General features: G+C 39.7%; 1 protein-coding gene across 2 annotated transcripts in view; it reads right to left on the bottom strand.

Annotated features, from left to right (window-relative positions):
- Positions 1-672: 672 nt before the first annotated feature.
- Positions 673-26,073, bottom strand: part of Sphkap (SPHK1 interactor, AKAP domain containing) — a 135,201-nt gene continuing 109,800 nt past the window's right edge. Inside the window, exons 7-12 of one of the 2 annotated variants that reach the window (XM_052193266.1) lie at positions 21,876-25,653; positions 13,613-13,798; positions 11,826-11,912; positions 9,746-9,798; positions 9,474-9,658; positions 673-2,504 (exon numbers count right to left, since the gene is read on the bottom strand). In XM_052193266.1, the coding sequence (XP_052049226.1) occupies positions 2,361-2,504; positions 9,474-9,658; positions 9,746-9,798; positions 11,826-11,912; positions 13,613-13,798; positions 21,876-25,653 (4,433 nt within the window). In that variant the 3' untranslated portion in view covers positions 673-2,360. The remainder of the gene's footprint in view (positions 2,505-9,473; positions 9,659-9,745; positions 9,799-11,825; positions 11,913-13,612; positions 13,799-21,875; positions 25,654-26,073) is intronic. The other variant, XM_052193267.1, reaches the window with a different exon arrangement.

The following is a 26,073-nucleotide window of genomic DNA, read 5'->3' as shown; positions in this document are numbered from 1 at the left end:
ATGGATATATTTTCCTGTGACTTTGATAAATTCATCTCATTTGCTCATGTCACAGACTCCATGTTGGTTTTATGTCTCTTTCTTTGGTCCCTAAGATTTTGTGTAAAGGCTGCCTCCAGGGGCTGTGGGTAGGGGATGCCTGGTTTTCTGGTCCTTAGACTGAAGGATTCAGCCCGTCCTCCTTCCTTATTGGGGCTCAGGCACTGTGCCTTCACTTTGTTACCCTTATTGGTCCTCAAGAAGCTTTGCATTTATTCCCGGAGAATCATCTGGCAATGTCCAGAGGCATTCTTGATTGCTACAGTCAGAAAGAGGCAATTCTCAATATCTAATTAGGAGAGGTCAAGATGCAGCTAAATATCCTATAATATCCAAGACAATACCCCACAAAAATTATCTTGTTCCAAATGTGAAGAGTGCCAAGGTTAAGAACCAATGATCTACAATGAACATTCCCATTGCTAACAGATTGTCTTGAACATTTACTTAATCATAAATTGAAATCAGGACAGCAAATCTTATTGGCATACCTATCTTCATCTACTTACAGTATGACTCTTTCTGTCTTTGTTTCTTCTTCTTTTAATTAGATAAAGCTCTTAAAACCTTAGTTTCTAGAGTCTAAGAGAAAAAGATGGAATAACATTTTGGCAACAGAAATTTATTGATTAGTTTGCAACATTAGGTACAACACATGTTTACATCCAGTACTTGTGCTTTGGAGGATAAGTAAACATTGATTCTAGCACAACAAGAGTTTACACACAATATTCTGGAATTGTCAAAACAATAAAAAAAATCTTTTTTTCTCATATATTAGCACAAAGAAGCACACACAGTTCCCTTTGAGATGATGGGTAGATTTCAAATCCCGAATGATTCGTCAGATTGAACATACACCTAAATCTGGACCATCTATATGATGAATGCCCACTGAGGTCTGAAAAGGATTTCTGTCATGGGGCAAGGAGGTTATGGCTTGCCAGGAAGCTTTTTTATAGTCTTAGGATGTGATTGATAGCTCAGTAAGATTGACATTGATGGTGTGAGGCCTGGTTCACATTTAAAGTTATTCTATAAGCTTTAAAAATAGAGTAAAAGCATGGTAATTCAGAAGATACATACTAAATACCTTCCTGATTGAGAAAATAAAAGCAAATGGAGCATAGCTGGTTGAAAGGGAAAGAAGACTTTTAGTGCCATATAGATACTCAGAGTTTTCAAAAGAGTACATCTCTGCTATCAATAAAAAAAAAATATGTTAAAGGCTTCTATTTCTCTAATTTAGTGTCAATATCACCCAGCACAAAGTCTGCATCCCTAGCTGGCCTTTTCAAGCACAAGACCAGTACCTTGAATCCATCATTATAAATATCTTTGGAGAAACATGTCCACTATATAGATGTTAATACGTTCAAGGTACAATCAACCACCAATGGGCATCATGACACTCTAAAAGTTAAAACAGCAACCTCTTCATAGTTTATGAAGCTCTAAAACAACTCAATATATATTATTTAGATAATTTTTTATAATTTACAATGAAACAAATGGTTTTTCTCACATAATTCAATACACAAGCGTATTTTTTTCCTCAAAAGGCTATTTATGTTTATGTTTAAAAGCTTGCCTTTAGGCAAGAATCCTATAATAATTTTACCCAAGTGATAAATGTAGTGATGGAAAAGGCCAACCTTGAGCTTCCCTTTCTCAACTGAATGACATTAGTTTTTTGAAGAGCTCAGGGACATTTGGGAAGGGGTGCAATACTTGTTGGCCTCTGCAAATAAATGAAATCACCTCACATAGATTTTGATAACACTTTTGCATGTATTACTGATCTGAGAGTGAAAATCTTTTTGCAATCACAAAAAGGCATGGAAACTTGCTATATCCTAAATATTTCCTTAGGTGGACAACCCCTGAATCCATTAAATAAAGTGCAATGAAAGTTTTAGCATAATTTATAGAATTACTGTGACCTTATGACTTTGATTTTATTTGATTCATCCAGCTGGAGACATTATAGCTCACTCTCTATTGTGACATAGATGTGACTGTAGCTTTCCGGGAGGCTGGGTTTGTTATAAACTTTTCTATTTGGTCCACACTGAAGTATCTCTTTTTGAAACCATTCTCATACAAGCCGTTTGGGCATGCCCAAGATGATATTGATTAGTACAGACCTTTATATTCCACAGTCTCTCAGATTCATTCCTTGTACATGGTACTGGAGCAGATTTTTAAATAGTTCTGCTAATGGGATGCTGTGTATTGAGAAAGTTTCAGAGCATTTAGCGCAAACCACGGTGATCTAAGCTGGGATAGAGGAGGGAAATTCTTTGAGGGGTATGCCTGACTTATCCTAGTTCCAGAAGCCAGTCAAAGAGACTCGGAGTTCCCTCTTTCTGCTCTGCATGCAGTTTGCAGTACTGGACAACCGCGTGAAATATATCTCCCACCTTCCAGGACTTCTGATGAACAAGCTTCACAACATCTAGAAACTAAAATAAGACACAGAGTTACGACTCACATATCACAGTCTCCTCACCAGCATCTCACCAAGCAACACTTCCAAAGACTGTGTGCGGATTTGAGTCTATGTTTAAGCATCTTTACTTCCAGGAGACCTTTTCAAAGACAGTCTGTTTTTCTTTTTTAGACATTTCAGATAATAAATTCTTTTCATTTTCCAGTTCTATTCATAGTGCATGACTGACTGGGATAAGGACAATTCCTTTAAGAAACATTCTTTTAGGTAGCTAGTGTTTTAAAATCTAGGTTAGACTTTTTAATACCAGGACTTCAAACCCATTTCTTATTGGATATGTATATTAGGGCAAATAAATTGAGTACTAAATTTCTGGTTAGGTAGGCTCACCTAATGCTTTCAAAGTTAATACTGATAGGCACCTCTCTCTCTCCCTATGCTAAGGTTAAGCATCAAGATGTTTCTCTATGGCAATAGTTAAAGACAAACAAGGACTTGTCTTAGATATGTCAGATTGTGTAGGTACCAGTTTTAGTTGGGCATAATGGAAAATTCTAGGCTATAACTGGATGATAGCCTTAGAAGAGTGGGAAATCCTTATATGATATTCTGTTTCTGTTTCTGAAACCACATTTAAGTCCAGTGTGACAGCCTGTCAAATCCCTTACTCGGATGCTTTTTTTTTTTTTATTAGAAAGTGATATTTAATAAGATCTAGAATAATAGTACTGTGATATGTGCCAATGCTCTTTACAATTATGTTTTGGCCTTCAGATGGCAGAGAATGATTTTCTATTTGGAACTTCAGTTGAAGGGACACCCTAGGAATATGGTGCCATTTTATGAGAAAGAGTTATTTATTAAAACTAAGATCATATGTTATGTTTTTAAGAGTGGTTTCCAGTATCCACTCATTTTTTATTGGTAGAGTCTAAATAAAAAATTATCTAGGCTGAAAAATGAAACTGTAAATATCTGGAAATATAAATATTGTCTTAAAGAGTTTTAGGTTCTTGTAAAGGAAGAGATGTTCATTCTCTTATGGCTAGTAATCTCCCCAGAGTTGGCACCATCTCACCATGGTTTTCTATCCTTTGCCTTCAATAAAGAGCCAGTAAATATTTGCTGAGTGATGGAAGGGAGAGGAAGCCAAACAGAATCAAAGATATTGTAATTTCTCAGGAAATATAGGTAGATATCTAGTCATTCAAGATAAGCCCACTACTAAGAGTATTCTTCAGTTTTACATAGCATGTTTGCACACATATACTTAAAAACAAACATGCATACATGTATAATGATTGCTTAATAATTCTCAACTGAAATGAAATGTCATGAAAATGGTTAAAGGCCACATGTCTTGGAGTGGGAAATGGCAGCATCAAGTTTCTAAATAGAAGATGGTTAGAGGGAATGTCACTCATCACAGGGGGACTGACAGCACACATATACATCTGTAAAGTAGGATATCTATGACCTCATCCTACTATTCATGACAGCAGCAATGGAAGTCCATCTTATTTAGCTCCATGTGTCTTTTGCTGTACTTTTGGAGAAATCAGTAGTTGTCTGGAATGACTATCTTGTCTGGTTTTGTCTCAGTCTAATTCTGACACTTCAGTGGCAGATGTGAATCCTTCATGGAAAAGTTTGGCTTATAATGCAAGTACCTCGAAGAATGAATTGTTTATGGAGACAGCTAAGAATGGTTTTGTGCCAATTTGCAACCCCACCAGCAGTGGAGGAAGTGTTCCTCTTTTTCCACATCCTTGCCTACACCTGCTGTCTCCTGAATTTTTAATCTTAGCCATTCTGACTGGTGTAAGGTGAAATCTCAGGGTTGTTTTGATTTGCATTTCCCTAATGACTAATGAAGTTGAACATTTTTTAAGATGCTTCTCAGCCATTCAAAGTTCTTCAGGTGAAAATTCTTTGTTTAGCTCTGTACCCCATTTTTAATAGGGTTATTTGGCTTTCTGGGGTCTAACTTCTTGAGTTCTTTGTATATATTAGATATATTGGATATTAGCCCTCTATCTGATCAGTCTGGCAGTTTCTCAGAAAACTGGGCATGTCACTTCCGGAGGAGTGCTATACCACTCCTGGGCATATATCCAGAGGATTCCCCAGCAGGCAATAAGGATATGTGCTCCACTATGTCCATAGCAGCCCTATTTATAATATCCAGAAGTTGGAACGAACCCAGGTATCCCTCAACAGAAGAATGGATGCAAAAAATGTGCTATATATACACAGTGGAGTACTATTCAGCCATTAGAAACAATGAATTCATGAAATTCTTAGACAAATGGATGGAGCTGGAGAACATCATACTAAGTGAGGTAACCCAGTCTCAAAAGATTAATCATGGTATGCACTGGATATTAGCCTAGAAAATTAGAATACCCAAAACATAATCCACACATCAAATGAGGTACAAGAAGAATGGAGGAGTGGCCTGGTTCTGGAAGGACTCAGTGTAGCAGTATCTACAAAACCAGAACAGGGAAGTGGGAAGGGGTGGATGGGAGAACAGGGGGAGGGAAGAGGGCTTATGTGACTTTCGGGGAGTGGGGGACCAGAAAAGGGGAAATCATTTGAAATGTAAATAAAAAAATATATCGAATAAAAAAATAAAAAAACATTAAAAAAAAAGAATGGTTTTGTGAAATTTTACTTGCAGTTTGTGTATATATAAACCCAGGTCAGGTTTTGGATGGAAGAAGAGTGGAAACAGGAGGCATCAGAATATTAGCAACGATGTGAATAAAGGCGCTGGAGGAGGCTATGACATCTGATTAATTCAATTAATCAACCATTCCTAGTTCTTCCTGGAAATCTGAAGAATAGACAGATATCTCTAGCCTGGACATTAAGCTTCTATGAAGCCACTGAGGGATGCTCATAGGCCAAGACTTCTCATACAAGATTTCCCTGACAAGTCACACATGATCTTTTGCCAAAATCTTCTATTAATGGTGCATCTTTCTTCACACATCTTATGAATAGTAAATCAATGGACAAGTGTATCTACACTGAATTTGCCGTATCTTCATTCCGCAAACCCTAGCTTACTCTGCCACCACCTTACCACTTCTGTCTCTGAGGCAAAGCTTGGGGAGAAAACTCTGAAGGAGATGCTCTTCCCAGAACCTATGTTACAGCTTCTTTCCATCTACTTGGGCCTTTGAAAGGGACATTTCAGAGTGGTGAGGACCAAAAATTCTGGTGAATGATCCAAAGTGCTTAAAGTGCCCTGGAGTTAGGCTACTCGACTAGTAGTTTGTTGGATGGCCATTGGCTAGAATATGTCTGCTGATTCCTAAGGTCAGTCTGCTATCCCATTAGACTACCTTGTTGTTATTGTTTTGTTTTTCTTTCTGAGATATGGTCCTCTTATGGAGCTCCGACCATCCTAGAATTTGCTACACAGACCAGAGTGATCTTAAGTTAATGGTGATTATATTGTTTCCATTGTCCAGGTACTGGGATTACAGGAATGTGCCAGCATGCCTCACTGAGACAGCTTTAACAAAGGATCTGACGCCACTAAAATGCAGCAGTTGCATTAGTTTAATTAATCTTGGATCCTGAAGCCTTGAAGCAGGTGGGAAGCTGATGATCATGACAGTCTTGGGCTTCCTTCTTGAACAACAGTGAAATTGAAATACTCTGTTGTGAGTAGACAGAAAGGGCATTTCTAGCTCAATATTACAATCTCTCCTCCTTATGGTCCTCAGGATCGAATTTAGAATGCTGTGCATGCTAGGTAAGTGCTCTCCCATGAACCTTTTTTCAATTTTCTATTTTGAGACAAGGGATTACTAAATTGCTCAAGGTCACCATAAACTCTACCACCCAGGCTGAACTTGAATTTTCAGTTCTCTTGCCTCAACTTCCCTAGTAACTGGGATTTACAAGCTGCTACCACCAGGTCACCAGGACCAGTTTGTTTTGTTGTTGTTGTTATTTATTGTCTTGTTTTTAGAGCTACTTTCTACTAGCAATTGACCCTAGAGCTTTCATTAAGCCCGTGCATTTCATGGTCATAATCAGCTTTGGAATGTTAGGGATTTGGGATTTTAGCTCGCTCTACTAACAAACAAACAAACAAACAACAAAAACCCATTTCTGTATTGACATTTTACAATCAACAGTAATTGAGTTCCTTTTCTGTAGACAACAATAGATTTTAGACTTTTTTTTTTTAAAGTGAAAATTGTGTCTTGGGAAAATCACAAGAATATGTATTCTGTGACACTTTGTCACAGGCACATTCATCTGATGAAAACAGCCTCATTAGCTGTTGGAACTTTGTAGTCCCAGATGCATTTCATAGATTTGATTCTTTACCATTTATAGTACTATTATGGGAATTGCAGCAAGCTGTGTGTGTGTGTGTGTGTGTGTGTGTGTGTGTGTGTGTGTGTATTTGTGTTTGTGTTTGTGAGTTTGAAGCATTCAATGCAGACTTCTGAAAGCTGTCACCATCCTTTGCTCCAAGGCAGAAATTAGACTTCACTAAGCAGAGTTAGGGGCCCTACTTTGTCCCTGAAGTTATGGCCTATAAAACCCTGATTCTGAACTTGGCCTGGATTCTAGAGTTCTAGACCTTCACAAGGACCTGGTGCTTGTGTCTTATTTTCAGTGGAGAGTCTGAACTAACTGGTAAGGCTCTGGGTTTAGAAGGCTTTCTGGGGTGATTCTAACATCCCCCAATTTGAGATTTCTGATGAAAGGGTTAATGTAATGGATTTTTTTGAGTAGATGGAAGGAATTTACAGACTTTAATTGTGAAGTCTTTCCCAGGTGATTCTGTTTTCATAGGTGTGGTTCAGATACTAACTTTCTAGATACATCCAAATTTCTTTATTCAGAATTAACTCTGCCCTATTTTACCATAGCTGTTTATAAATGATACCCACTTGGTATGTTCCAGAGACAATTGGTGCTTCCTTTTTGAACTGATGTGTAAGTTCTGAGATGGTAGGAACTTTTGTCTCTTTTGTTGTCTGGAACTTGGAATTTAGAACAGTACCAGCATGGAGATGGTACTCTGGGAATGTTTGATGGGTGTTTTGAATGTGTTATGTTCCAGGGCATGTAGTCTTCTAATGCTTAAATAAAATACAAGTGAAGGGGATATTGGGAAATGTAGGCACAGTGGGTCGTTAGACAACTGACAATGTACTGGGAATGTGGGTTCCTGTTAATTTGCCTTTTCTGGGACTCATTTTTGATGAATTTAAGTGCCAAGTTTTCAAGAAGTCTTGGGAAAGATGCACTGTGCTGGTGTTCATACTATCCTCTGCCCCTTTACCTCACACCTCTGCTTTTACTAAGTGGGAAGGTTACTAAAATGAGACCACCATAATTAGATACATATTGACTAAATTAATTGCTGAGAAAATTAAATTAGCATTTCTAGAAATGAAGATTTAAGGTTTTGGGGATGAGATGTAATTCTGTTATTAGACTGCTCACCCAACATGCATGAAGCCTGGGGGTTAATTCCCAGAACAAACACAAGCTAGCACATGACTCTAACACCAGCACATGGGAGGTTGAAATGGAGCTAATGAAATGTTCCTGATTTGACATGCTATCTCTACTGCTCCTATTCATACTCTTAAAAACCAGTCACAGACAACCAAGGTTGATGGCCATTTATATCAAAGCCCTTGTATGCAGAGAGCCTTCACTGACTCAGAACAAAAACCTGGAAATTTTGGTCCTTAAGACTCCCTCATTTATATTTAAGTCCTACAAGCTGATTGACATGAATATCCCGTGATTATCCCGTGAATATCGCAAGATTATCCTGTGATTTTTCCTGATAGCAGGAGTGAATCCCCTGTCTTCTCAGAAACATAGCTATTTACAAAGATAGACATTCACTCTCAAATTGAAAGCCTGGTAGATATAAACACATACCTAGTTAAGATGTGGTTTACAGATGAAAGCATCAATAAAATATCTGCTACCCTTACAAAATGGAGAATTTATTAGACTTACATGAGTGGAAGTAACACATTTAAAGTGGTGGATTAAATTAAAATCACCTGAAAATGCACCAGAGGATTCTTTTACTCAGCAAGGCACACAGATATAAAACCCACGCTTTATGTGAACCTTGGAACATTGTCCTCTTGAGAACATTCTTGCTTCCCTCTGGTGGGACCAAGTATAGCTGGGGAAGGGTCTTGTGTAAATTTTGAATTCTGCCCTTTTAGTCCATGCATGAGACAGGTGAGGCATGGAGAAATTGAGAGGAGTGTTTATCAAGCAAGGAGCCCTGCATTACTTTGACAACAAAGGAAGGACAATTAGAACACCTGGGTTGGGTGGACTTGAACATAAAAAGAACAAAGTGCTGGTTGAAGAGAGGTGGAATTAAGAGATGGGGGAGGGAACAATCTCTCCAGCAGCCAATCCAATTGGCTGGGGTTACAGAGATGTCAAAACAGTTAAAATTTCCCAGTGTGTGGGCAAGAAGGTAAGGGTTTTTATCTCAGGAAGCTGGAATTTGGCACTGAATGTTAGAGTGTAATCACACATTAAAAAAAAAAACACCACCAACAAACCCTAAAGATTGCAACCCTAATGTTATTTAACTGAGAGAGACACTGTTTAAAATAAGGAATCACTCAGGAATGTTTTGCAGCAAAAACAGGGTTACAATACAAAATGATATAAAATTTCTTTTAGGAACATTAAAAAAACTACTGTCTCTTCAGTTCCTTTTGTCTTTATCAGAAACTGTGTAAGAAGCTGTAGGTTCATGAAGCAGTATTGGTGAATACCCAGTCATAGCTTGGGTCTTGAAAGTATTCCCAAGATTTTTTTGTTTGTTTGTTTGAGAGAAATCTAGATGAGACACTTCAAGCTCATGTGGATCACACAGACATTCACTGGGTTTCCTGATGAGATAAAAACCACAAAGCAGTGTCGTGTTATCCTACCCAGACAGCGAACATGGTACCTTTTCGATTCTGCTTTCCTGAGATTTCTTAAAGTATATTGTCGGGATCCCCAGTTCCGAGGCTGCTATCCACTGCAGAGTGGCTCGAAGCTCAGCATCAGGGCACTCTGGCTCCAGGTCAAAGTTGATCACCAGTAGGCTCCTCTGGGGGCTGGCTGCTCTCCCTGGCAGTCCAGAGGCATGTTCTGAACAGACACAACCACAACCTTACTCTGCTTTCCAAAGGGACACCACAGGCAATTGTGTGTCAAAAGGATGGGAACATGGCTTACCCTTTATGCTTTCTGATTGTTCTTTAAGAATCTCCTTTTCTTCTACTAATTCACTTTGGGAGAAAACAACAGTATATGGTTGGTAATGCTTCTGAAGAATAAGCTGTAATGGAGGATGAGGTGATGGGTGTTTCTGAGCTACAAACATCTGGAACTCATTCTTATGGTTTCACAGAACATATTAGATCCAGGTGAGTATTGCATAAGACATTTGGGTCTAAAATTAGTGTTCCCCACCCCCAAAGAGAGTTCTCATGGGTCTCGAATGGCATTGCTTAGGAAAGTCAGTGGGGAAGATTCTTAGAATTACATCTTTCTTTTCAGCAACTCCCTTTCCATCTTTTTACCTTTCCATCTTTTTATTTATCTCTTAATGGACTATATTTTTCCATTTTATCACAATGTGTTTCTTTGTGCAGTGAAAACAACATACATTTGAATTTTAAAGTAGGAAGATACATTTACATGCTGATTGTTGTGTGAGCTGGAATAAAGACAATCAACAAACTGTAAAACTTAAATATTATAACTGTGTCTCAATAATAGGAACTTTACTCTTTTCCATTGTTTTTATTTGGTAGAGCAGGCTGTATATTGCTCATAACCAAACTGAGCCACTCATTAGCCATGACCATGTTTATTATTGGAGGCTTTTACTTGCTGTTATTTTGTATGATGTGTACATATTATAGAGCCCTGTCGTGGGGAGAGCTGGTAAAAACTTCTGAAATAAGGCCATGTAGCTCCATAGCTGAAAAGAAGCTACTATCTTGTGAAGCCTGTATATGTCTTATATTTTTATAGCCTTTAGAAATTTGTAATGGGCCTTTTAAAGGTGTGTCTTTTAGTGATAGAAGATTATCTTCTCTGATGCTACTAAGGTCTGGCTGATACATTCCATTGGATGGGGGAATTCTATATCATTAGTTAGGTAAGTTTCTTTGCAGTTAAGAGAAAGACTTAACCATTTCCCACTCAAACCTAATTATTTTTAGGAATGTCAGTTTCCTAAGGATTCAGAGTCTCTTCTTGATCTCTCTGCACATAGCATAAATGGCCTAGGATGGGTAGGTGCAATTTCTGGTATTTTGTAATGGTGGGAGGCTCAGTAGGGATGCTGGTGATCTTGGCTTTCCCTCAATACAAGTTTTTCTTGAAGTCACACAGAAAGATGGAGAAAGTGCCAAGTTAATATATCCCAAAGGAGAAAAATTAATCTACCACAAAATAATTTTTGTTGAATTTGTTTTTGGTCCCTCCTAAACAAATCTGCATGAGATCATGTTTACTTGAACATGTTATTTCACACATATCCAGTGGTGAAATAAAATCAATGAGTCTGTAGTTAGCCAGAGGGAAATACAGTAGGAATCAGCATTAGACCTCGATGGCTTTATTAGTTCAGAATACCCAAATTATATTCTAAGTCATCATGGCGAAAATTAGAATACTAATTTAGTTGATTTTCTAGGATAATCATGAATTCTAGAAGTAGCTATGACTCAGATCCCCCTTTTGTGGCCTGTTATGTAGTACATCTCCAAGTGCTTTTCTTTTCTTTTTTCTTTTGGTCTCTGAGAAGACCTCATATTGAGAGAGCACAGTTACTGCCTGGGGATGAATGACATCTCTCTCATGACAACCCTTGACATTAGATACATTTCCTATTGGTAACCCCAGTGTCCACAAGCCAAGGAAAAGCCATTCATATTTAATTTTATTGAAATGATAGTGTTTTATAGCATGGGCTAATTATTGAATAGTCTTCTGAAGGAAGCATGGTACAATTTAGATAGTTTTTTTTTGTTTGTTGTTTCTGTAAATTAAAATAGGAAATTGACATATATTTCTAATTATATTGGCAAGCTTTATCTGCAATGACTATTTTGTAAGCAACAGGTTTGAAACCGAGAAAGCAGGCAGTAATGGATTGGAGCTTTAGCCCTCCACTCCTGTGACATGGAACCACAGTGGCACAGACATAATGAGTTGGTGGCTGGGCACAACCTTCATGATTACGATGGATTGCTGGATGGAATTGGAGCGGTGCTGGCAGTCACTGAATCACGTGGCTACTTACTTAATCATGAGAGAAGACGGAATGCTTTCCTGATAAATGTCCAGGTCCATAATGCCAAAACTGCTAGTGCCACTACTGTTGCCATTGCTGACAAAGCAAAAGTTTACATATTAATAATGCCTGTCTCCATGCTTGGCCACACTGCTGACTCTCATGTTCCATTGGGGAGAGCACTTTGTTGCTCCCCGGACATGATTGGTTTGTGCCTGACCTTCTGCATTGGTATTGGCGTTTGACCAAATTAAAGGAAGACACAAGGCAGAAGCCAACTGAGTTTACCACAGTAATACTGATGCTGATTTATAATGTCTGAAGTGGGTCATACATAATTGGTAAAAATTAACATTTCTCTTTACTTTTTTATTCTGGTTAAAGAGAGGGTATTTATCATGAAGACTTCTTGTTATTGGATGGACTTAGAGTTGAATATACTTCTGAAAAATTTGGCCAGGTTATCTGCCTGCTTCTTTTATCTAGAAGGAAGCCAGAGGCCCATAGCCTCCCTTTGTTATAAGGAAGATTTTTCTTAGGAATATTCTGTAAGTCTCTATAGCATACAAGTATATTCCATGAGAATATACATTCGACTTCTTGTTTTCCTTGAGGACAATAGAGTTTACAAATACAAAGATGGGTAAGGTTTTGTTCCTTCAACCTCAAAGAAAGAGCAACATGTGGCACCCCATGTCTCATAGAGAAAAACTATTGTATAATATCATTATTGCAAGTTGTATGATCAACATATGGTCTACTTATGAGTGTGGACCATGCTTTCTGAAACATAGTACTCCTGTGGCTGTACTTGTGAAATAGAACCTATCCGATTCTTACCAAACCCACTGAGTCTCCTCACACATTCTGTACTTTGCAACAATCTCTCTCCCAAGCAAGGTCTTGCAACAGTGACTGCTAGTGTAGTTTATAATGGGGCTTTGCTCCCTCAAGTTTGTGTGAGTCACCAAGACTCTTGAACCTTAAAGCTCTTGTCTGGAGTTTTAGTCAAGACTCTGGAAAATGCAACAGTATGAAACCTGATGCTCAGAGTCCAAAGATGAATGTTATCTTTGTTTCTCTGTCTTTGTTTTATGATATTTAGTGGGAATATTTGAAATTTGAGACCACTTATTTAATGTAGAATGTCCCTGTGTCTTAGATTCTACTGCCAATCATTGGACTTTCAAAGATTTTTTATCTACATCTGGTTCCACGTTCCAGCCACCCTCTCTGGACAGTCTGTGGTCTTAATGGCCTGGGGCCAAAAGTATCTTGGACAGAAAATATCACTTTAGTGGTTACAGCTAGATGCTCATCTCTAGCTTTTCCAGAAACAGTACAGAGGGCACAGAAGATAAAGGAAGGGAAATGTCAGGGTAAACAGTATATTATAGTGTGGAAACACTTGCTTCATGTAAAACCCAGCCTTGGTTACATCTGAAATACACATGAATCAGACAGGAAGTTCAAACTCATGAAGTGTAACATCAGTTTTCATTTAAACAAACTTTGCATTGAATGTACCTAGTATGACTTTTAGGGAAGGGTGCACAGCTTACTTTTAAAATATAGCCAAGGTAATTCAAGTCCTGCTTTGATATTGAGATAGTTTTTAGCTCAATGATGATATGCAGGGACTGTGCTCAACTGGGAGCTTGCCTCCTTGTTTTTGTTTGTGGGCTTTTTTCTTCCTCCATGTTCTATTAAGGGCAACTGGCATGGGACCATAACATGCAGTTTTGGAATCCTTATTGAGGCTGCCTTTCTTAGGAAGCCAAGGGAAGAGGACGTACCTCATGGACCGCTCGCTGAGCTGCAGAAAGCTACTTGTGTCGTCTGGGTTGTCCTCCTCATTGGCCAGCTGGGACCAGCTGCCTGTGCTCTCCTCGCTGCTGCTCAGAGGGTTCCGGGACTCATCTGGGGGTATGTCTTCTTTCAAGACCTCCACTTCAAGTTCCCCTTTGGTCTCAAGGCTGTCACTGTAGACATCAAGATATCATTACCAAGAGAGGAGGTGTAAGATGAAGTTGTTCCCATTGGGTCTCTATAAGCCTGTGTCTCCACATACCAGGTAAGATGTTGGTCACAGGTGGAGTCTTTCTGTAGGTTGAAAACAAGCATTGGAGTATAGTGGCGTTTATCATATTTGTGTGTGTGTGTGTGTGTGTGTGTGTGTAGGTGGGGACTGGTGTTCATATACCCTGGGACTCACGTGGGGGTCAGAGGGAAAACTGAGAGGGTTGGATCTTCCAGCTGTGGACTCGAGTAATGGAAACTCAGGTCGCCAGGCCAGGTACCTCAAACCTTCAGACAACAATGTGGTTGTCCATTAGTGTTCTTTCCCACGTAATAAGACTGGATCTTCTTCCTACAGTGTCAAGATTTCCATACTATAGAAGAGAGGATGGGTGTGGTTAAAGGAGATGGTGTTAAAAATGTTTATATGAAATAAACTTGGGAATAATGGAGAAGGCCTTGGACCCATTTGTTCACGAGCGAAAAAACAATTTGGGGCCCAACTCCTTCTTAATTCAGGTCCTTATACTATAGAAAGATTCACACAGGGATATTTCTTGCTAAGGGAGCTGAGTCCTAGCGACTGCCACAAACTGTCCAGGTTAACAGATGAGCCTGTCAGCACATTTTGTTTTATCTCAATTTCATGCTCCATTTACAATGAACCTCACACCTGTGCCATAGAAAGGAAATTCAGAACCACTCATGATTAGCCAGAGTGCTAGATTTTATTTGCTTTTGGGAGAAGCTTATCTTATCGCTTTCCTTATTTACTGGTGAATAATGTACAAATGAGCGACACAGAAGTGTGTCATCTGGCAGCCTCTGTTCTGACCTCTCAGTTCCCTACTGTGCTCCGGAGGACAAGGGCCTTATCGAAGTTGTTGATAGTTGCCACATTGGAAACAAGCCCAGCAGTCTCTAGATTTTATCTCATACACCTACGTACCATCTGCATCACAGTTGTAAGATTTCCCTACGTCAGGGATTCTTTTAACACAATCAACTGTGTTTATTTGAAGCCATCACCATAAATGGAAAGCAGATATCACTCAGCGCAGGTAGACGGCAGCAGCTTAAGCACACAGTTGGTGAGAGCCCTCACTGCAGGGGTTGTGCAGTGTTTATTACCATAGATGCATTGTTTATTACCATAGAAAGCCCTTTGAAAGGAAAAATGAAAGCAGACATTGTTACATTTCACAAATTTTCTTTGAATGCTAAATGCCTACAAAAGTGTGCATTCACCAGTCTTGGAGGTAAAAAAGAGCATTTGATTTGTGCTCTTTGTCTCACTTTATTTTTATTATCATTGCTGAGCACTCCTATTCTGATTATTTACTTACAACTAGTTTTTAAATTTAATTTGTTCATTTTTTATTTTATTTTTTCTTGCATTTATTTGTTTATTTTGCAAATGTAAGTGTGTGGATAAGCCTACAGCACAACACGGATGTGGAGATCAGAGAACAACATTTGCAGATTCGGTTTCCTTCCACCATGTGGGTCCTGGGGATCAAGCCCAGGTCTGCAGGCTTTGCCCACTGAGAATATCACACCAGCCATGATCATTTTTAGTTTTTTTAAAAGATGGACACTTAGAACATAAATAAATTTCTCTGATTAAAAAATAGACATCCTTAAAAGTGCAGATTTCTTCTGTAAGTAGCATTACATGTCATGAATTTTAAACAGGTTTATGATTTTTTTCATCTGGAATTTATTCTAATGTTCCCTGTGAGCAAAAGATAATTTGTTAATTCCTGATTTAACAATTTGTAATTATCATGGATGCTTTTGTGTACATCATTAACTTTCGGGTTAACTCCACAATGACCTGAGAACATATTCTATATGTATTAGATTTCTTTAAATATATTGACTTGCATTTTTGTCTATGGTACATGTTGACAAATGTTTTAAGTACACCTGAAAAAACTGTATGCTTTTCTGCTGGAGTAGACTGTTTGGGGTTGTATAGCTTGAGTTGATTGTGAGTGATGCTCACCTTTCTTTTTAATGATATTGTATCAGGTGTTTGTGAATTTCAAATAGTGTATTTTGAACATACTCATCCTCCTCCTTGAATTCCTCCCGTTACACTTTTCCACCCTCCTTCCCAAATTTGAGATGTCTTCCTCTTTATATTTTCTTTCTTTCCCCATGAGTTGAGTGTGTAGCCCAGCTGGTCTTTCGAGTGGTGAGTGCCCTGGGTGTGGCCAGCTTACTAAAGGTCTCATCAGTAAAGAAAACCAGCACTCCCTCTCGCAGCAGCTCTTTAGCCATTGATAGAATTTCATGTCTACTTTGCCTGTTCTCTACTTGGATTTTATCATGGGGGAGTTTGAGCAGGACTTGTGGGTGGAATCTTGTCTCTTCAGTTCATTATATGCATCTGCCTTGTTGTGTAGTTTTCTTTTTTTTTCTTTTTTCTTTTGGTTTTTTCAAGACAGAGTTTTTCTGTGTAGCCCTGGCTGTCCTGGAATTCATTCTGTAGACTAGGCTGGCCTCAAACTCAGAGATCCACCTGCCTCTGCCTCCAAAGCGCTGGGATTAAAGGCGTGTGTCATCACCGCCCGGCGGTGGAAATTTTCTTGATGCTGCTTCTCTTATAAATATATACACACATTTCTAACCTGTTCACATATTTTTATTATTTCATAAATTATTAAGAGAAGAATGTTAAGTTTCTGGCACAATTCTCTGTCTATTTCTCTTTGTAGTTTTAAAACATTATCATTTGATGTTTTATCATTTAGGTGGTTCTGTACATAAGAAGATTTTTCTGTTGGATGGATTGACCTTCTTAGCTTATAAAACATCATTATCCCTGGAAATACTCTTTATCCTGAGGTCTATTTGACCTTTTAAAATATTTTTGTTTTCCATCCTTTTACTCTTGTCCCATTTGAATCTTTATATTTTGGCTGAACACAGCTTATGCTAGGATTATGCATTTTTATGCAATAGGATAATCTCTGCTTTTAACTGAAGTGTTTAGATCATTGATGATTAATGTGACTATCAATAAGGCTGGGTTTAAATATATAATCTCATTTTCTATTTGTCCCATCTGTTCTGAGTTTCATATTTCGTTTCACTCCAGATTCTACTTAATTAGCTGATCAATTTTTAGATTTTTTTAAATTTTATTTCTACTATTGGCTTACAATTTTTAGTGGTTGTTGCAGGGCTTTTGATATTTATATTCACTGCATAGATTACTATCACATTACATTATAAAACTGACGTGTAATGAAATATGTGTTGTGTAATGACCTGTGCACAGCATTCTTCTGCTTCTCCTCTCCCTATACTTTGTACCAGAAGTGACATGTAAAGAAATGTAAAACAACATAAAAGACTGTGTTTTACACTGGCCCACCCTGTTGCTATATGTGACTCTTTTTGCCTTTTTATCTATCTTGACCTCAGTTTTAATATTAATTTTCATAAATTCACAAAATTCTATTAATATTTATATAGACTCCAAGTGCATATGAGTATGTATGAATATATTATTTTTTAATGAACATCAATTTGCTTAGTTTTGAAAGAAACTGACAACTGTCTTCCAGAGCGTTCATCCATTTTAGACTAAAGTTGCACAACGCTCAGTTATCATATGCCATTAGGAAATTTCAAATTAAAACAACAGAATATGTTGAATGTCTATTAATATGAACAAAATCCAAATCACTGCATGTACAGCTTTTTTTTCTTATCACTGTGTCACATACCTGGGAGAAATAATTAAAGGAAGAAAGGTTCATTTAAGCTCATGACTTAAGATGTTTCTGTCCATGGCTACTTGGATATGATGCTTCTAGGCCCACACAGGGCAATGCTGAACACCACTGTAGCATCAGATGATAAAGCAAAGTAGCTCTCTTCATGACAGCCAAGAGGTAAAGTGGCAGACAAACATAGTATAGAGCCCCAGGGGTACTTCTCAACTTACTTCTTCCAACCTCTAAGTTTCCATCCCAATAATGTAGTCAAACAATGGATCTAATCATAGATTGTTACAAAGATCACATGAAACCTTCATGGTAGAATCTCTTCCTAACGATTATACCTACTAGCTGGGAACCTAGCCTTCGAACCTTGAACCTTTGTCTATTTTCTGATAATTTCTTACTGCTGAATTCTGAGAGATTTTTCTTTTCATTGAAATCATTCCGCTTTATTAGGACAGTCTCATGTTTATAACAGATTTGTCAACATATAAGAACATTTTGAATTTTAACATTTTAGATAACCTTTTTATCAGGTATATCTTTAAAAAATATGTTTTTAGTCTGTGTCTTGTCTTATTCTGTCGGCAGTAACTAAGCGAAAAGAACTTCTTTGTGGTCATGATGCAAGGCTATTATTGTTCAGCATAGTAGGGAAGATAAAGCAACAGGAACTTGAAGCAGTGGGTCACATGACATCCACAGTCAGGAAGCAAAGAGAGGACAATGCTGGTGGTCCTCTGGCTTCTTCTAAGCTTTCTTTTTATTTGGTCTGGTACCTCAGCCCAAATGATAATACCATCAACATTCAAGGTGGCTCTTCCCTCCTTAACTAAACCAACAGGAGACATCTTCATATCTAGTAGGGTACTATATGAGTTTAAATCCAACTAACTTGACAGTGAAGATGTGGCATCACAGTGCCTAGCTGTCATGGAAACTCCTGAAGAAGCCTCCTTTTCTTTCTTTTGTATATATATCTATATTTCTTCTTTTACATGTTTGATTATTTTTATTTAATGTACATGAATGTTTGCCTTCGCGTATGTCAAGACACCATGTACATGCCTATTGGCTGAAGAGGCCAGAAGAAGGCATCAGATTCCTTGGAAGTAGAATTATGGATGATTGTGAGTCCTATATTGTAGATGCTGGGATCCATACCCAGGTTCTCTGCAAAACCAATGTTGGTAACTGTTGAACCATGTCCCCAGCCCAGAGACTTTGTCTTTTAAATTATATCACTTTGCTCATTTGTCACAGACCAGTTGACTATATTTGTACAGGTCTGTTGCATGCTACTGAAACATCAGATTCCTCCAGTGCTTGGGACCTCCTCTACATGCTCAGGAGTCAGCGTATCTCTTCTGCTTTAGAACTGATGTGTCAAAAGTTAAGCAATTGCTCTTTAGTCCTCACTGTATGTCACGCTGTGCTAAGGAGAAAGTGATGGCCACCAATAGGATACCATTTTTCTTCTTTAAAGATTTGAGTCTATACATCTTCAAAATATGATACTATTGAATCAACAGAGAGTTCCATTTAGGAATGATTTTCACAATGGATCCTCAGTAGTGACTTTTTTTTAAAATCAAGTAATCAAAAAGTAAGAAAGTGACTTCTATTTCAATGTGTTTAATTCTAACCACATTTTAAAGAACCAAGAAGATGTCCCTCAGAGAGGACCCTAAAGTATCTTCAGGACATAATCTTTCTCCATCACCAAGCAGCATTCAGACTGCACATGCCCCATGCTCTACTCTTGCATGCAAGTTGGTTGCACTTTTCCATGGAAAGTGGAATTCTAGTTTCAACTATTTTGACAAATCAAATCCTGTGGCAGCAACTCTGACCCCAGAAAATTTAACTGAACTGTGACTAATTTTTCTGCTTGGCCATCCTGGGTATTGTCTTGTTTCAATAAGACTCTTACATCTCTCATGACAGGTTTCCCCTTGGGGAAATCTGCCTCTCTTGAAATAAAAGCCACCACAAATCTTGACCCAAATGACATTGCTGTAAATAGCAATGGCAGCCAAGTGGATTTATTGATTGTTTATAATAAAGTATTGCATTAAGCATCATTTTGTACACAAATCATTTAAACTTTAAGAATTATTTTATATTATAATTATTATCATTTCTACTCATGAGTACATAAAGCAAAACGAAACAGTTTAGGAAACCAGTTCAAGCCAATACTGGTTAAAGTGGTGTAGTAGTTCCTGTTATAGGGTGATTATTTATATTGCTCTGCAAAACAAAAACAATAGTCAGTTTTTAGTCTCTGTGCTTTGTAATTAGAGCCAACTCCTGAATTTCTGGGGTGGATAGTCTACTTCCTTTCTTCTTTATTGCATGAAAAGCAGAATCATTTATCTATATCATGACCTGAGAGGTCACCTGCTTGAATGACTATATGGTCCAAGAATCTGAATCAGCTGTAGCTTTTTTCAAACAAGATTTAAAGCTTTTAAAACTTTTCCAGGATATGTCTTTGTATAGAATAACATCAATGATAGTTAATTTAAAATTGTGTGGTAATAATCATGATTTGATTGTGTCAACAATCATAAAGCTTGTAGGATTAGTTCATAGTGCTTCCTAATTCCGTGACCTTCACTGACTAGCCATCACCCAGCTTTTGCTGACATTAAGTCAGGTAGCTGAAATCTCTCTCTCTATTTTTTTGTATGCATTTCAAACTACAACAATTCTGAAAAATTATACATTGGCCTTTTTGTGTTGTTAGCTCTGATACAGTTCTCCACAGTCCCTCTAGCAAAACCATGGATGAATACTGTAAGTAGCCAAAGGTTATTTGTGCTTTTGGGTTTTTTTCTCTTCTCCATCTGTGCTTCTGGGGTTCTAGCCAATTGGAAAGGAAAGTTGTTAGCATTGTCTAAGAGGAAGTTCTCCTGTCTGACTGGACCCTGTACTTAAGACACCATGTAGTATACTCTCTAGTGGGGCACTTTAGTACCTCAATATAGATCTCTTCTGCTCAGGGGCAAATATACCCCAGATTTTAGAGAGCTGTGTATATTTAGTAATAGCTGTGTTCACCTTATTGATACTATATATATAAAATCTGTGGTCTTTTTGTAAATAATGAATGGTAGACATATATCTCTGAAAAGACTATACAGGTTATTTATTGAATTGTATATGTCTAAAGCTTTAATTTTGTTTTAAGTTTTTTTGTCTTCTGTTTCACTGAACTTTAATTATGAATGGTACGGTGGTCTCTTGTGAGTAGTGTGCAGAAAGTGGAAGTTATCAAAGAAGCTGATGTTCTTAGGCAGCCTGAGGGAAAGAATTACCTTACCCACGATTGAGAATTTACTCCTGCTTGAAGTACAATCTCCTGGAAAAGCACTGTCCAAATGCCAAAATTTCAGAGACACTATAGATCAGGTGACAGTTATGCTATGCATTGAAAGAGCTGACACTTATGGGACAAAAAGAAAAAAGAAAAAAAAAAGAAAAGAAAAAAGTTCTCCATTAAGCAAACCAAAAAAAATTTAATCTCAAAATCTAAAACTAAAGTTTATTTAACATAGCTATTTTCAAATGAAAAAAAGTTGTTTATAGAATAAAATCGGTTTTGAATTCCGAATAGTTACCTGTCCCATTTTCAGTACTGCCTCTGTTATCTAAAATACTGAGGAAATGTTCAAAGGAATATTCTCAGTTAATTACAAAATAACCCCAAAGGATTTTTTTCCCAGCTAACAGTAAGGTATATCAGAACTTTATCAGGTTCTGACTGGTTTTAAAGTAATCAGTCATGAAACATAGTTAAGCACCAACAATAGGGGCCAGGAGGTGACTTGATCCCTTTGGATGTGGGGATGAATTCACTTTACCTTTTGGTATTTGAGTGACATGCAATAAAAACATAGCGGTTTTGAGCCAAGAGTTATTATAGGCATATGAATAAAATTCCACAAGATTACCCAGGGGATTATTGATATTGGATGTGGATGGAAGGATCAGGCATTCTAAATAAAATAAAACAGCAGGCATATGAGGGGGCGCGGCCTCTGTCTACAATTACAGCAGCTGAGGAGAACAAGGACCATAGGAGAGATGGACTAAAATGTCAGTGTACAAGGTGAGAGGAATATCTCCTATTTTGCACATGTGCAGGGGCCTACAGAGGTCATTTACTGTCTTGGGGATTCACTCTGTGCCTTGATGACACCCCTTGTGTTCCTCCCTAAGACTTAGGCTAACCATAAGTGACATATAAACACTGATGAGCATGAGCCCTGTATGGTTTACGAGGTAGTGAACTTACCTAGAGCTTTGACAGGTGCCCAGGGCTGTGTCTTCACTTCTAGCCACATCTGGGATGGCTTCTTCAGGCTGGTGCCCTTCTGCTTCTTCTAGGGAGCCACTTTGGGAAAGGAAGGGTTCAGGTTCTCCAACATACTCTTCTTTCTGATCTGTCTCTATCTGAATCAAAGGCACATCCCTTGAGCAAAGTGACCGTCTAGGGGTTTTGAGACCAACAGCATTGTGGCATGCAGAGGTTTCTCTTCTAGGATCAAATCCTTCTAGGATTTTAACAGGAGCTGTTTTGCTTGGAGATGACACTGGGGAACGATTGCTTTCAGTAATAGCATCCTTTCTCTGGTAATCAACAGACTCCTGTACAAGCAGAGTTGGCCCCCTATGTCCTGTGCTGGTGGCGAATCTGCTGCCACACTTCTCTGCTTGCAAAGGAGAGCCTCCAGAAATAGGACCAGGACTGGCATTAGCTGCCTCACCATCATCAGCAATGATTTTGTTCTTTCTCATGAGAGCCTCAATGGAGCTGGCCCATGTCTCATGAATTAGCATGTTTGTTATCTGGTCAGTCCCGCTTCTGCGATACAAGCAGGAATCTGATTTGCAGAGGCCGGATGAGGAAGCCCTACTGACTGGCTGTACATTTACAGAATCTTGAGGGCAGTTTTGCGCAAAGCCATCTAAGGAGTTGGCTTTGACAGGTGCATTTACTGTTAATCTGGAGCATGGGGACCTGCTGTCAGGCATAGATGACTGTCTGTAACACAGCGGGAATCGTGCAGAAGGAGACAGCAAGCCCGTGGTCCAATCATGGCTGCTTCGTCTGCTGGAGGCGCCATCTTTGCTTTCTTTGGCAATGTCCCTCAACATGTACCTATAGAATTCCTCTGTTATGCTCTCTGTGCTGGACTGCTTAGAGGGGCAGCTCGGTCTCACGTTGAGGTGGTCGTTTTTCTGGCATGCCAGCTGCATTGCTGAGCTCAGGATACTGCTGGCATTTTTGCCGGCGTAGTAATCCAGCAGCAACTCAAACCCTCTCCCTTCGTTTTCCATCTGTTTCACCATGAACCTGGAAAACTCATCGGTGATGCTCTCACAGCTGGACTGTTTGGAGACTGAGCTGGCCCTGCTAACTGGTTGGCTTAAGGTACTCATCAAACCCAGGCTGTTTACAAAGACCCTGGCTTCAGAGTCCTCCTCAGGAATGCTTTCGCAACTCGAGGCCTTCAGCCGGTTCCACCTATCGCCACCCAGCAGCCGATTCCGGGAACAACTCTGGCCTTGCCACACTCCATCCACCATGGAGAACTCAGTAAGGTTCATGATCTTGGCTGCCACTTCATTTGCAAAAGTACTGACGGAATCAGGAATGTCTTCGAGGTTCATGGACTCATCCACGACTCTGTTCATCAGCTTCTCTTTCAGCTCTGGGTGCTCATCGGCTTTTCTCTTGATTTCACTGAGGCGAGGTGGCTTGTGTTTCCTCACAGTGCTTCCAGCGCCTGAGTTTTCCTTCTTCCTCTTCAAGGATCGGCAGGATCCGTTAGGAGTCATCAAAAACTCGTTCCCTCTTTTCCAAGCACAAAACCACGGCTGTTTTCCTTTGGAGTTGTCAAGGCAGATTGCTGCAATTTCGGTTGCCATGGAGACAACAGTCTCTGCCAATTCTTCAGCAAAGTCTGTGATGCCATAGACCTCGGATTGCTTTGCCTCTAGTATAGATTGAGCAGGCATGGCCAGATCATCCCCTAACAAGGATAGGTTTACTTGAGCTTCGTTGTTTAGGGGTGTGGTACAGGTATACTTCTCTCGGGTGTTTGGAACAATGCCATCTTCAGTTTCCTGGAAACCAATACAGCCCCCACCTGCTGTTGTCAATTTTCCTACTTCTGTAGCGGCTCTTTGTTCATTGATGTCATAACTTAGTGTAGGATAATGGTTCCTGGTATCCTCTCCCACAATCCCTTTCAGATTTATTTCCTTGGGGAATGTCTTAGCAGTTGCATCGAGCATTCTATGACTGCATGAGAATTCAGATTGCAGACTGGGGTTGTCGGCCAGTTCTGGCCTTGCTCCATGCTTGTTTGACTTAGGAGATGCATCCTCTACAAGATCCCTGATAACAAGGCCAGTGCTGTGTGCACTGCTAAGAGGCTGGCTGCTGGAGCATGCCGAGCCTTTTACCCAGGCTTGACCAGCAGCCTCATCAAATGGCTGGCAACTTAAGGGCTCTGAGTCCGTCCAACTGACGGTCTCCTTAGAAAGGGCAGCGGGATGCTCCCCGAGTGTTACAATGTGATTCATCTTTTTGAATGTGAAGCAGATCACATCGTGAAGCAGTTGGTTTGCACTTTCCATTAAGGCATTCAGAGTTCCGCAGGGATGTCTTTCCTCAGCGCGTTGAGCCAGGATATCTTTCTGCTGAAGTTCATCTATGGAATACTTGAGGATGACATTGGACAAGGTGTGTGCCAGTTCATTCCTTCGCACACTTTCTGTGCACAGCGTCTGGGTTTTGGATGTGGTTTCTATGATTCTCTGATTCACAGATCCCAAGAGCTCTCCAATGCTGCTGTATGCATCTGGCTTTGCTAAAACCAGAGTAGCCTCCCTGAGCAGAGCCTCTGCGATGGCTTCCTTCCCCAGTTCTGGGCTCCTCTCTGTCACTAGACTTCCAACAGAGGATGTTTCTTCAGAAGCCCCAGATGTAGGCAAGAGGTCACTTGGGGCTACAGAACATGTCACCTCTTCTCTTTCACCCAGGCCACAGACAGCGACAGCACTTGCCACTTGTGTCATGCCACATAGAGCTGATGGGAAGGAGTATTCGGTTGTAGAAGGTCCCATGAATACTTGGGGCACTTGAGTTTGCTGTACCCCATTGCCTCTCTGGGCGTAGGTAGATACCAGGGATTCTTGCTCCGTGGTGAATCTTTCTGTGGCCTGTGGACTGGAAATGGTTCCAATGACAGTGGCTGCACAAGCCAATGCGACTTCTAGGGCACTTTGAGCGGGTCTGCTGGAACTGTCTGCAGAAAAGGTGCCTGAGGTTTCAACAGACACTCCCATGTCAGGCCAGGAGGAGACACTTGGCTCCAGGGCTGTGTCACTGCCTTCTGGGCTCTGCACGACGACAATTTTGGGGAGCTCATTCCATGAATGAGGGACCACCATATCTTTTGTGCAACAGCCACTGGGAAGCGGAGCACTGCCCATAGAGAAACTGACTGCAGGTTCCTGGGGGAGTGTGGGTTGCGACTGAGACAGTCGGATGAAGGCATCTTGCATGACAGATTCTGCTAAGTTTGTAGCATACTCTCCCGTGGTGGCTTCTCCATTTTTAACAGGAGGAAGAGAGTTTGGAGTAGCGTCATGGTCTCTGTGGTTGCTTCCCTGCTCAGCCAGTGCACCACATGAAGAAAGTACTTCTTTCTTAACCATGGAGAGATAAGCATCTCTGGGGATGAACAGCATCTGAGATGTTTCTATTTCTCCTTTGATATTTTCAGGGTGGCAGTAGTTTGTGGCCGGCTGCTTGTTTCCCACCACTTCACTTTTGAAGCGTGATGGCCTGGCTGAAGGATTGAGACTTTTTAAGGCCGTGTTCTCTGCTGTATTTTCCTTGGACCCTTCTGTTTTTGTTGAGGGCATACGGTGTTTTCTAATGTATTTTTCCCCTAAAGCACAATGCAACTTTTCCTTGTGGAAATCCCATCCTTCCTGGGTAGCTTCCTTTGGCTTTTTACTTTCTAAAACATTAGCTGACACATTTATAGTTTCCAAACCTAGTGAAGGGAAATTGAGAAACACTGTTACTTCTCAGGTAGCAGACTCTAATGGGCCAAACTCACAACTACTTTCTAAATTTGCATCCAGCTGTGGGGCTGTTGGGTCAGGTAAAATGAATCTGATAAGGATGTTGAATTTTGTTATGGAATGTTGTACTATAAAACATCTTTATTGTGGTACACAAATGCTGGAGTCATGGGGTGTGGGATGGCGTGGGGCAGCGCGGGGCGGCGCGGGGCGGCGCGGGACGGTGTGGGGAAAAAGTGTTTGAGAATGATGGCTTGTAATCATTTTCCTGGGAAAGTGATACAGGAGATCGCATCCTAGGGAAAGGAGGGAGAAAGGGAGGGTTTGGGAGTTAGAAGAACTTCAGTAGGAGCCTTGCTTGTAGTGAACTTTGCAAAGGACCTGACTCA

Source organism: Apodemus sylvaticus, chromosome 9 (genome assembly GCF_947179515.1).
Source record: "Apodemus sylvaticus chromosome 9, mApoSyl1.1, whole genome shotgun sequence".
NCBI classification, from domain to species: Eukaryota; Metazoa; Chordata; class Mammalia; order Rodentia; family Muridae; genus Apodemus; species Apodemus sylvaticus.
The sequence above is the reverse complement of the archived record's forward strand: the minus strand, read 5'-3'. Positions and strand labels throughout refer to the sequence as shown.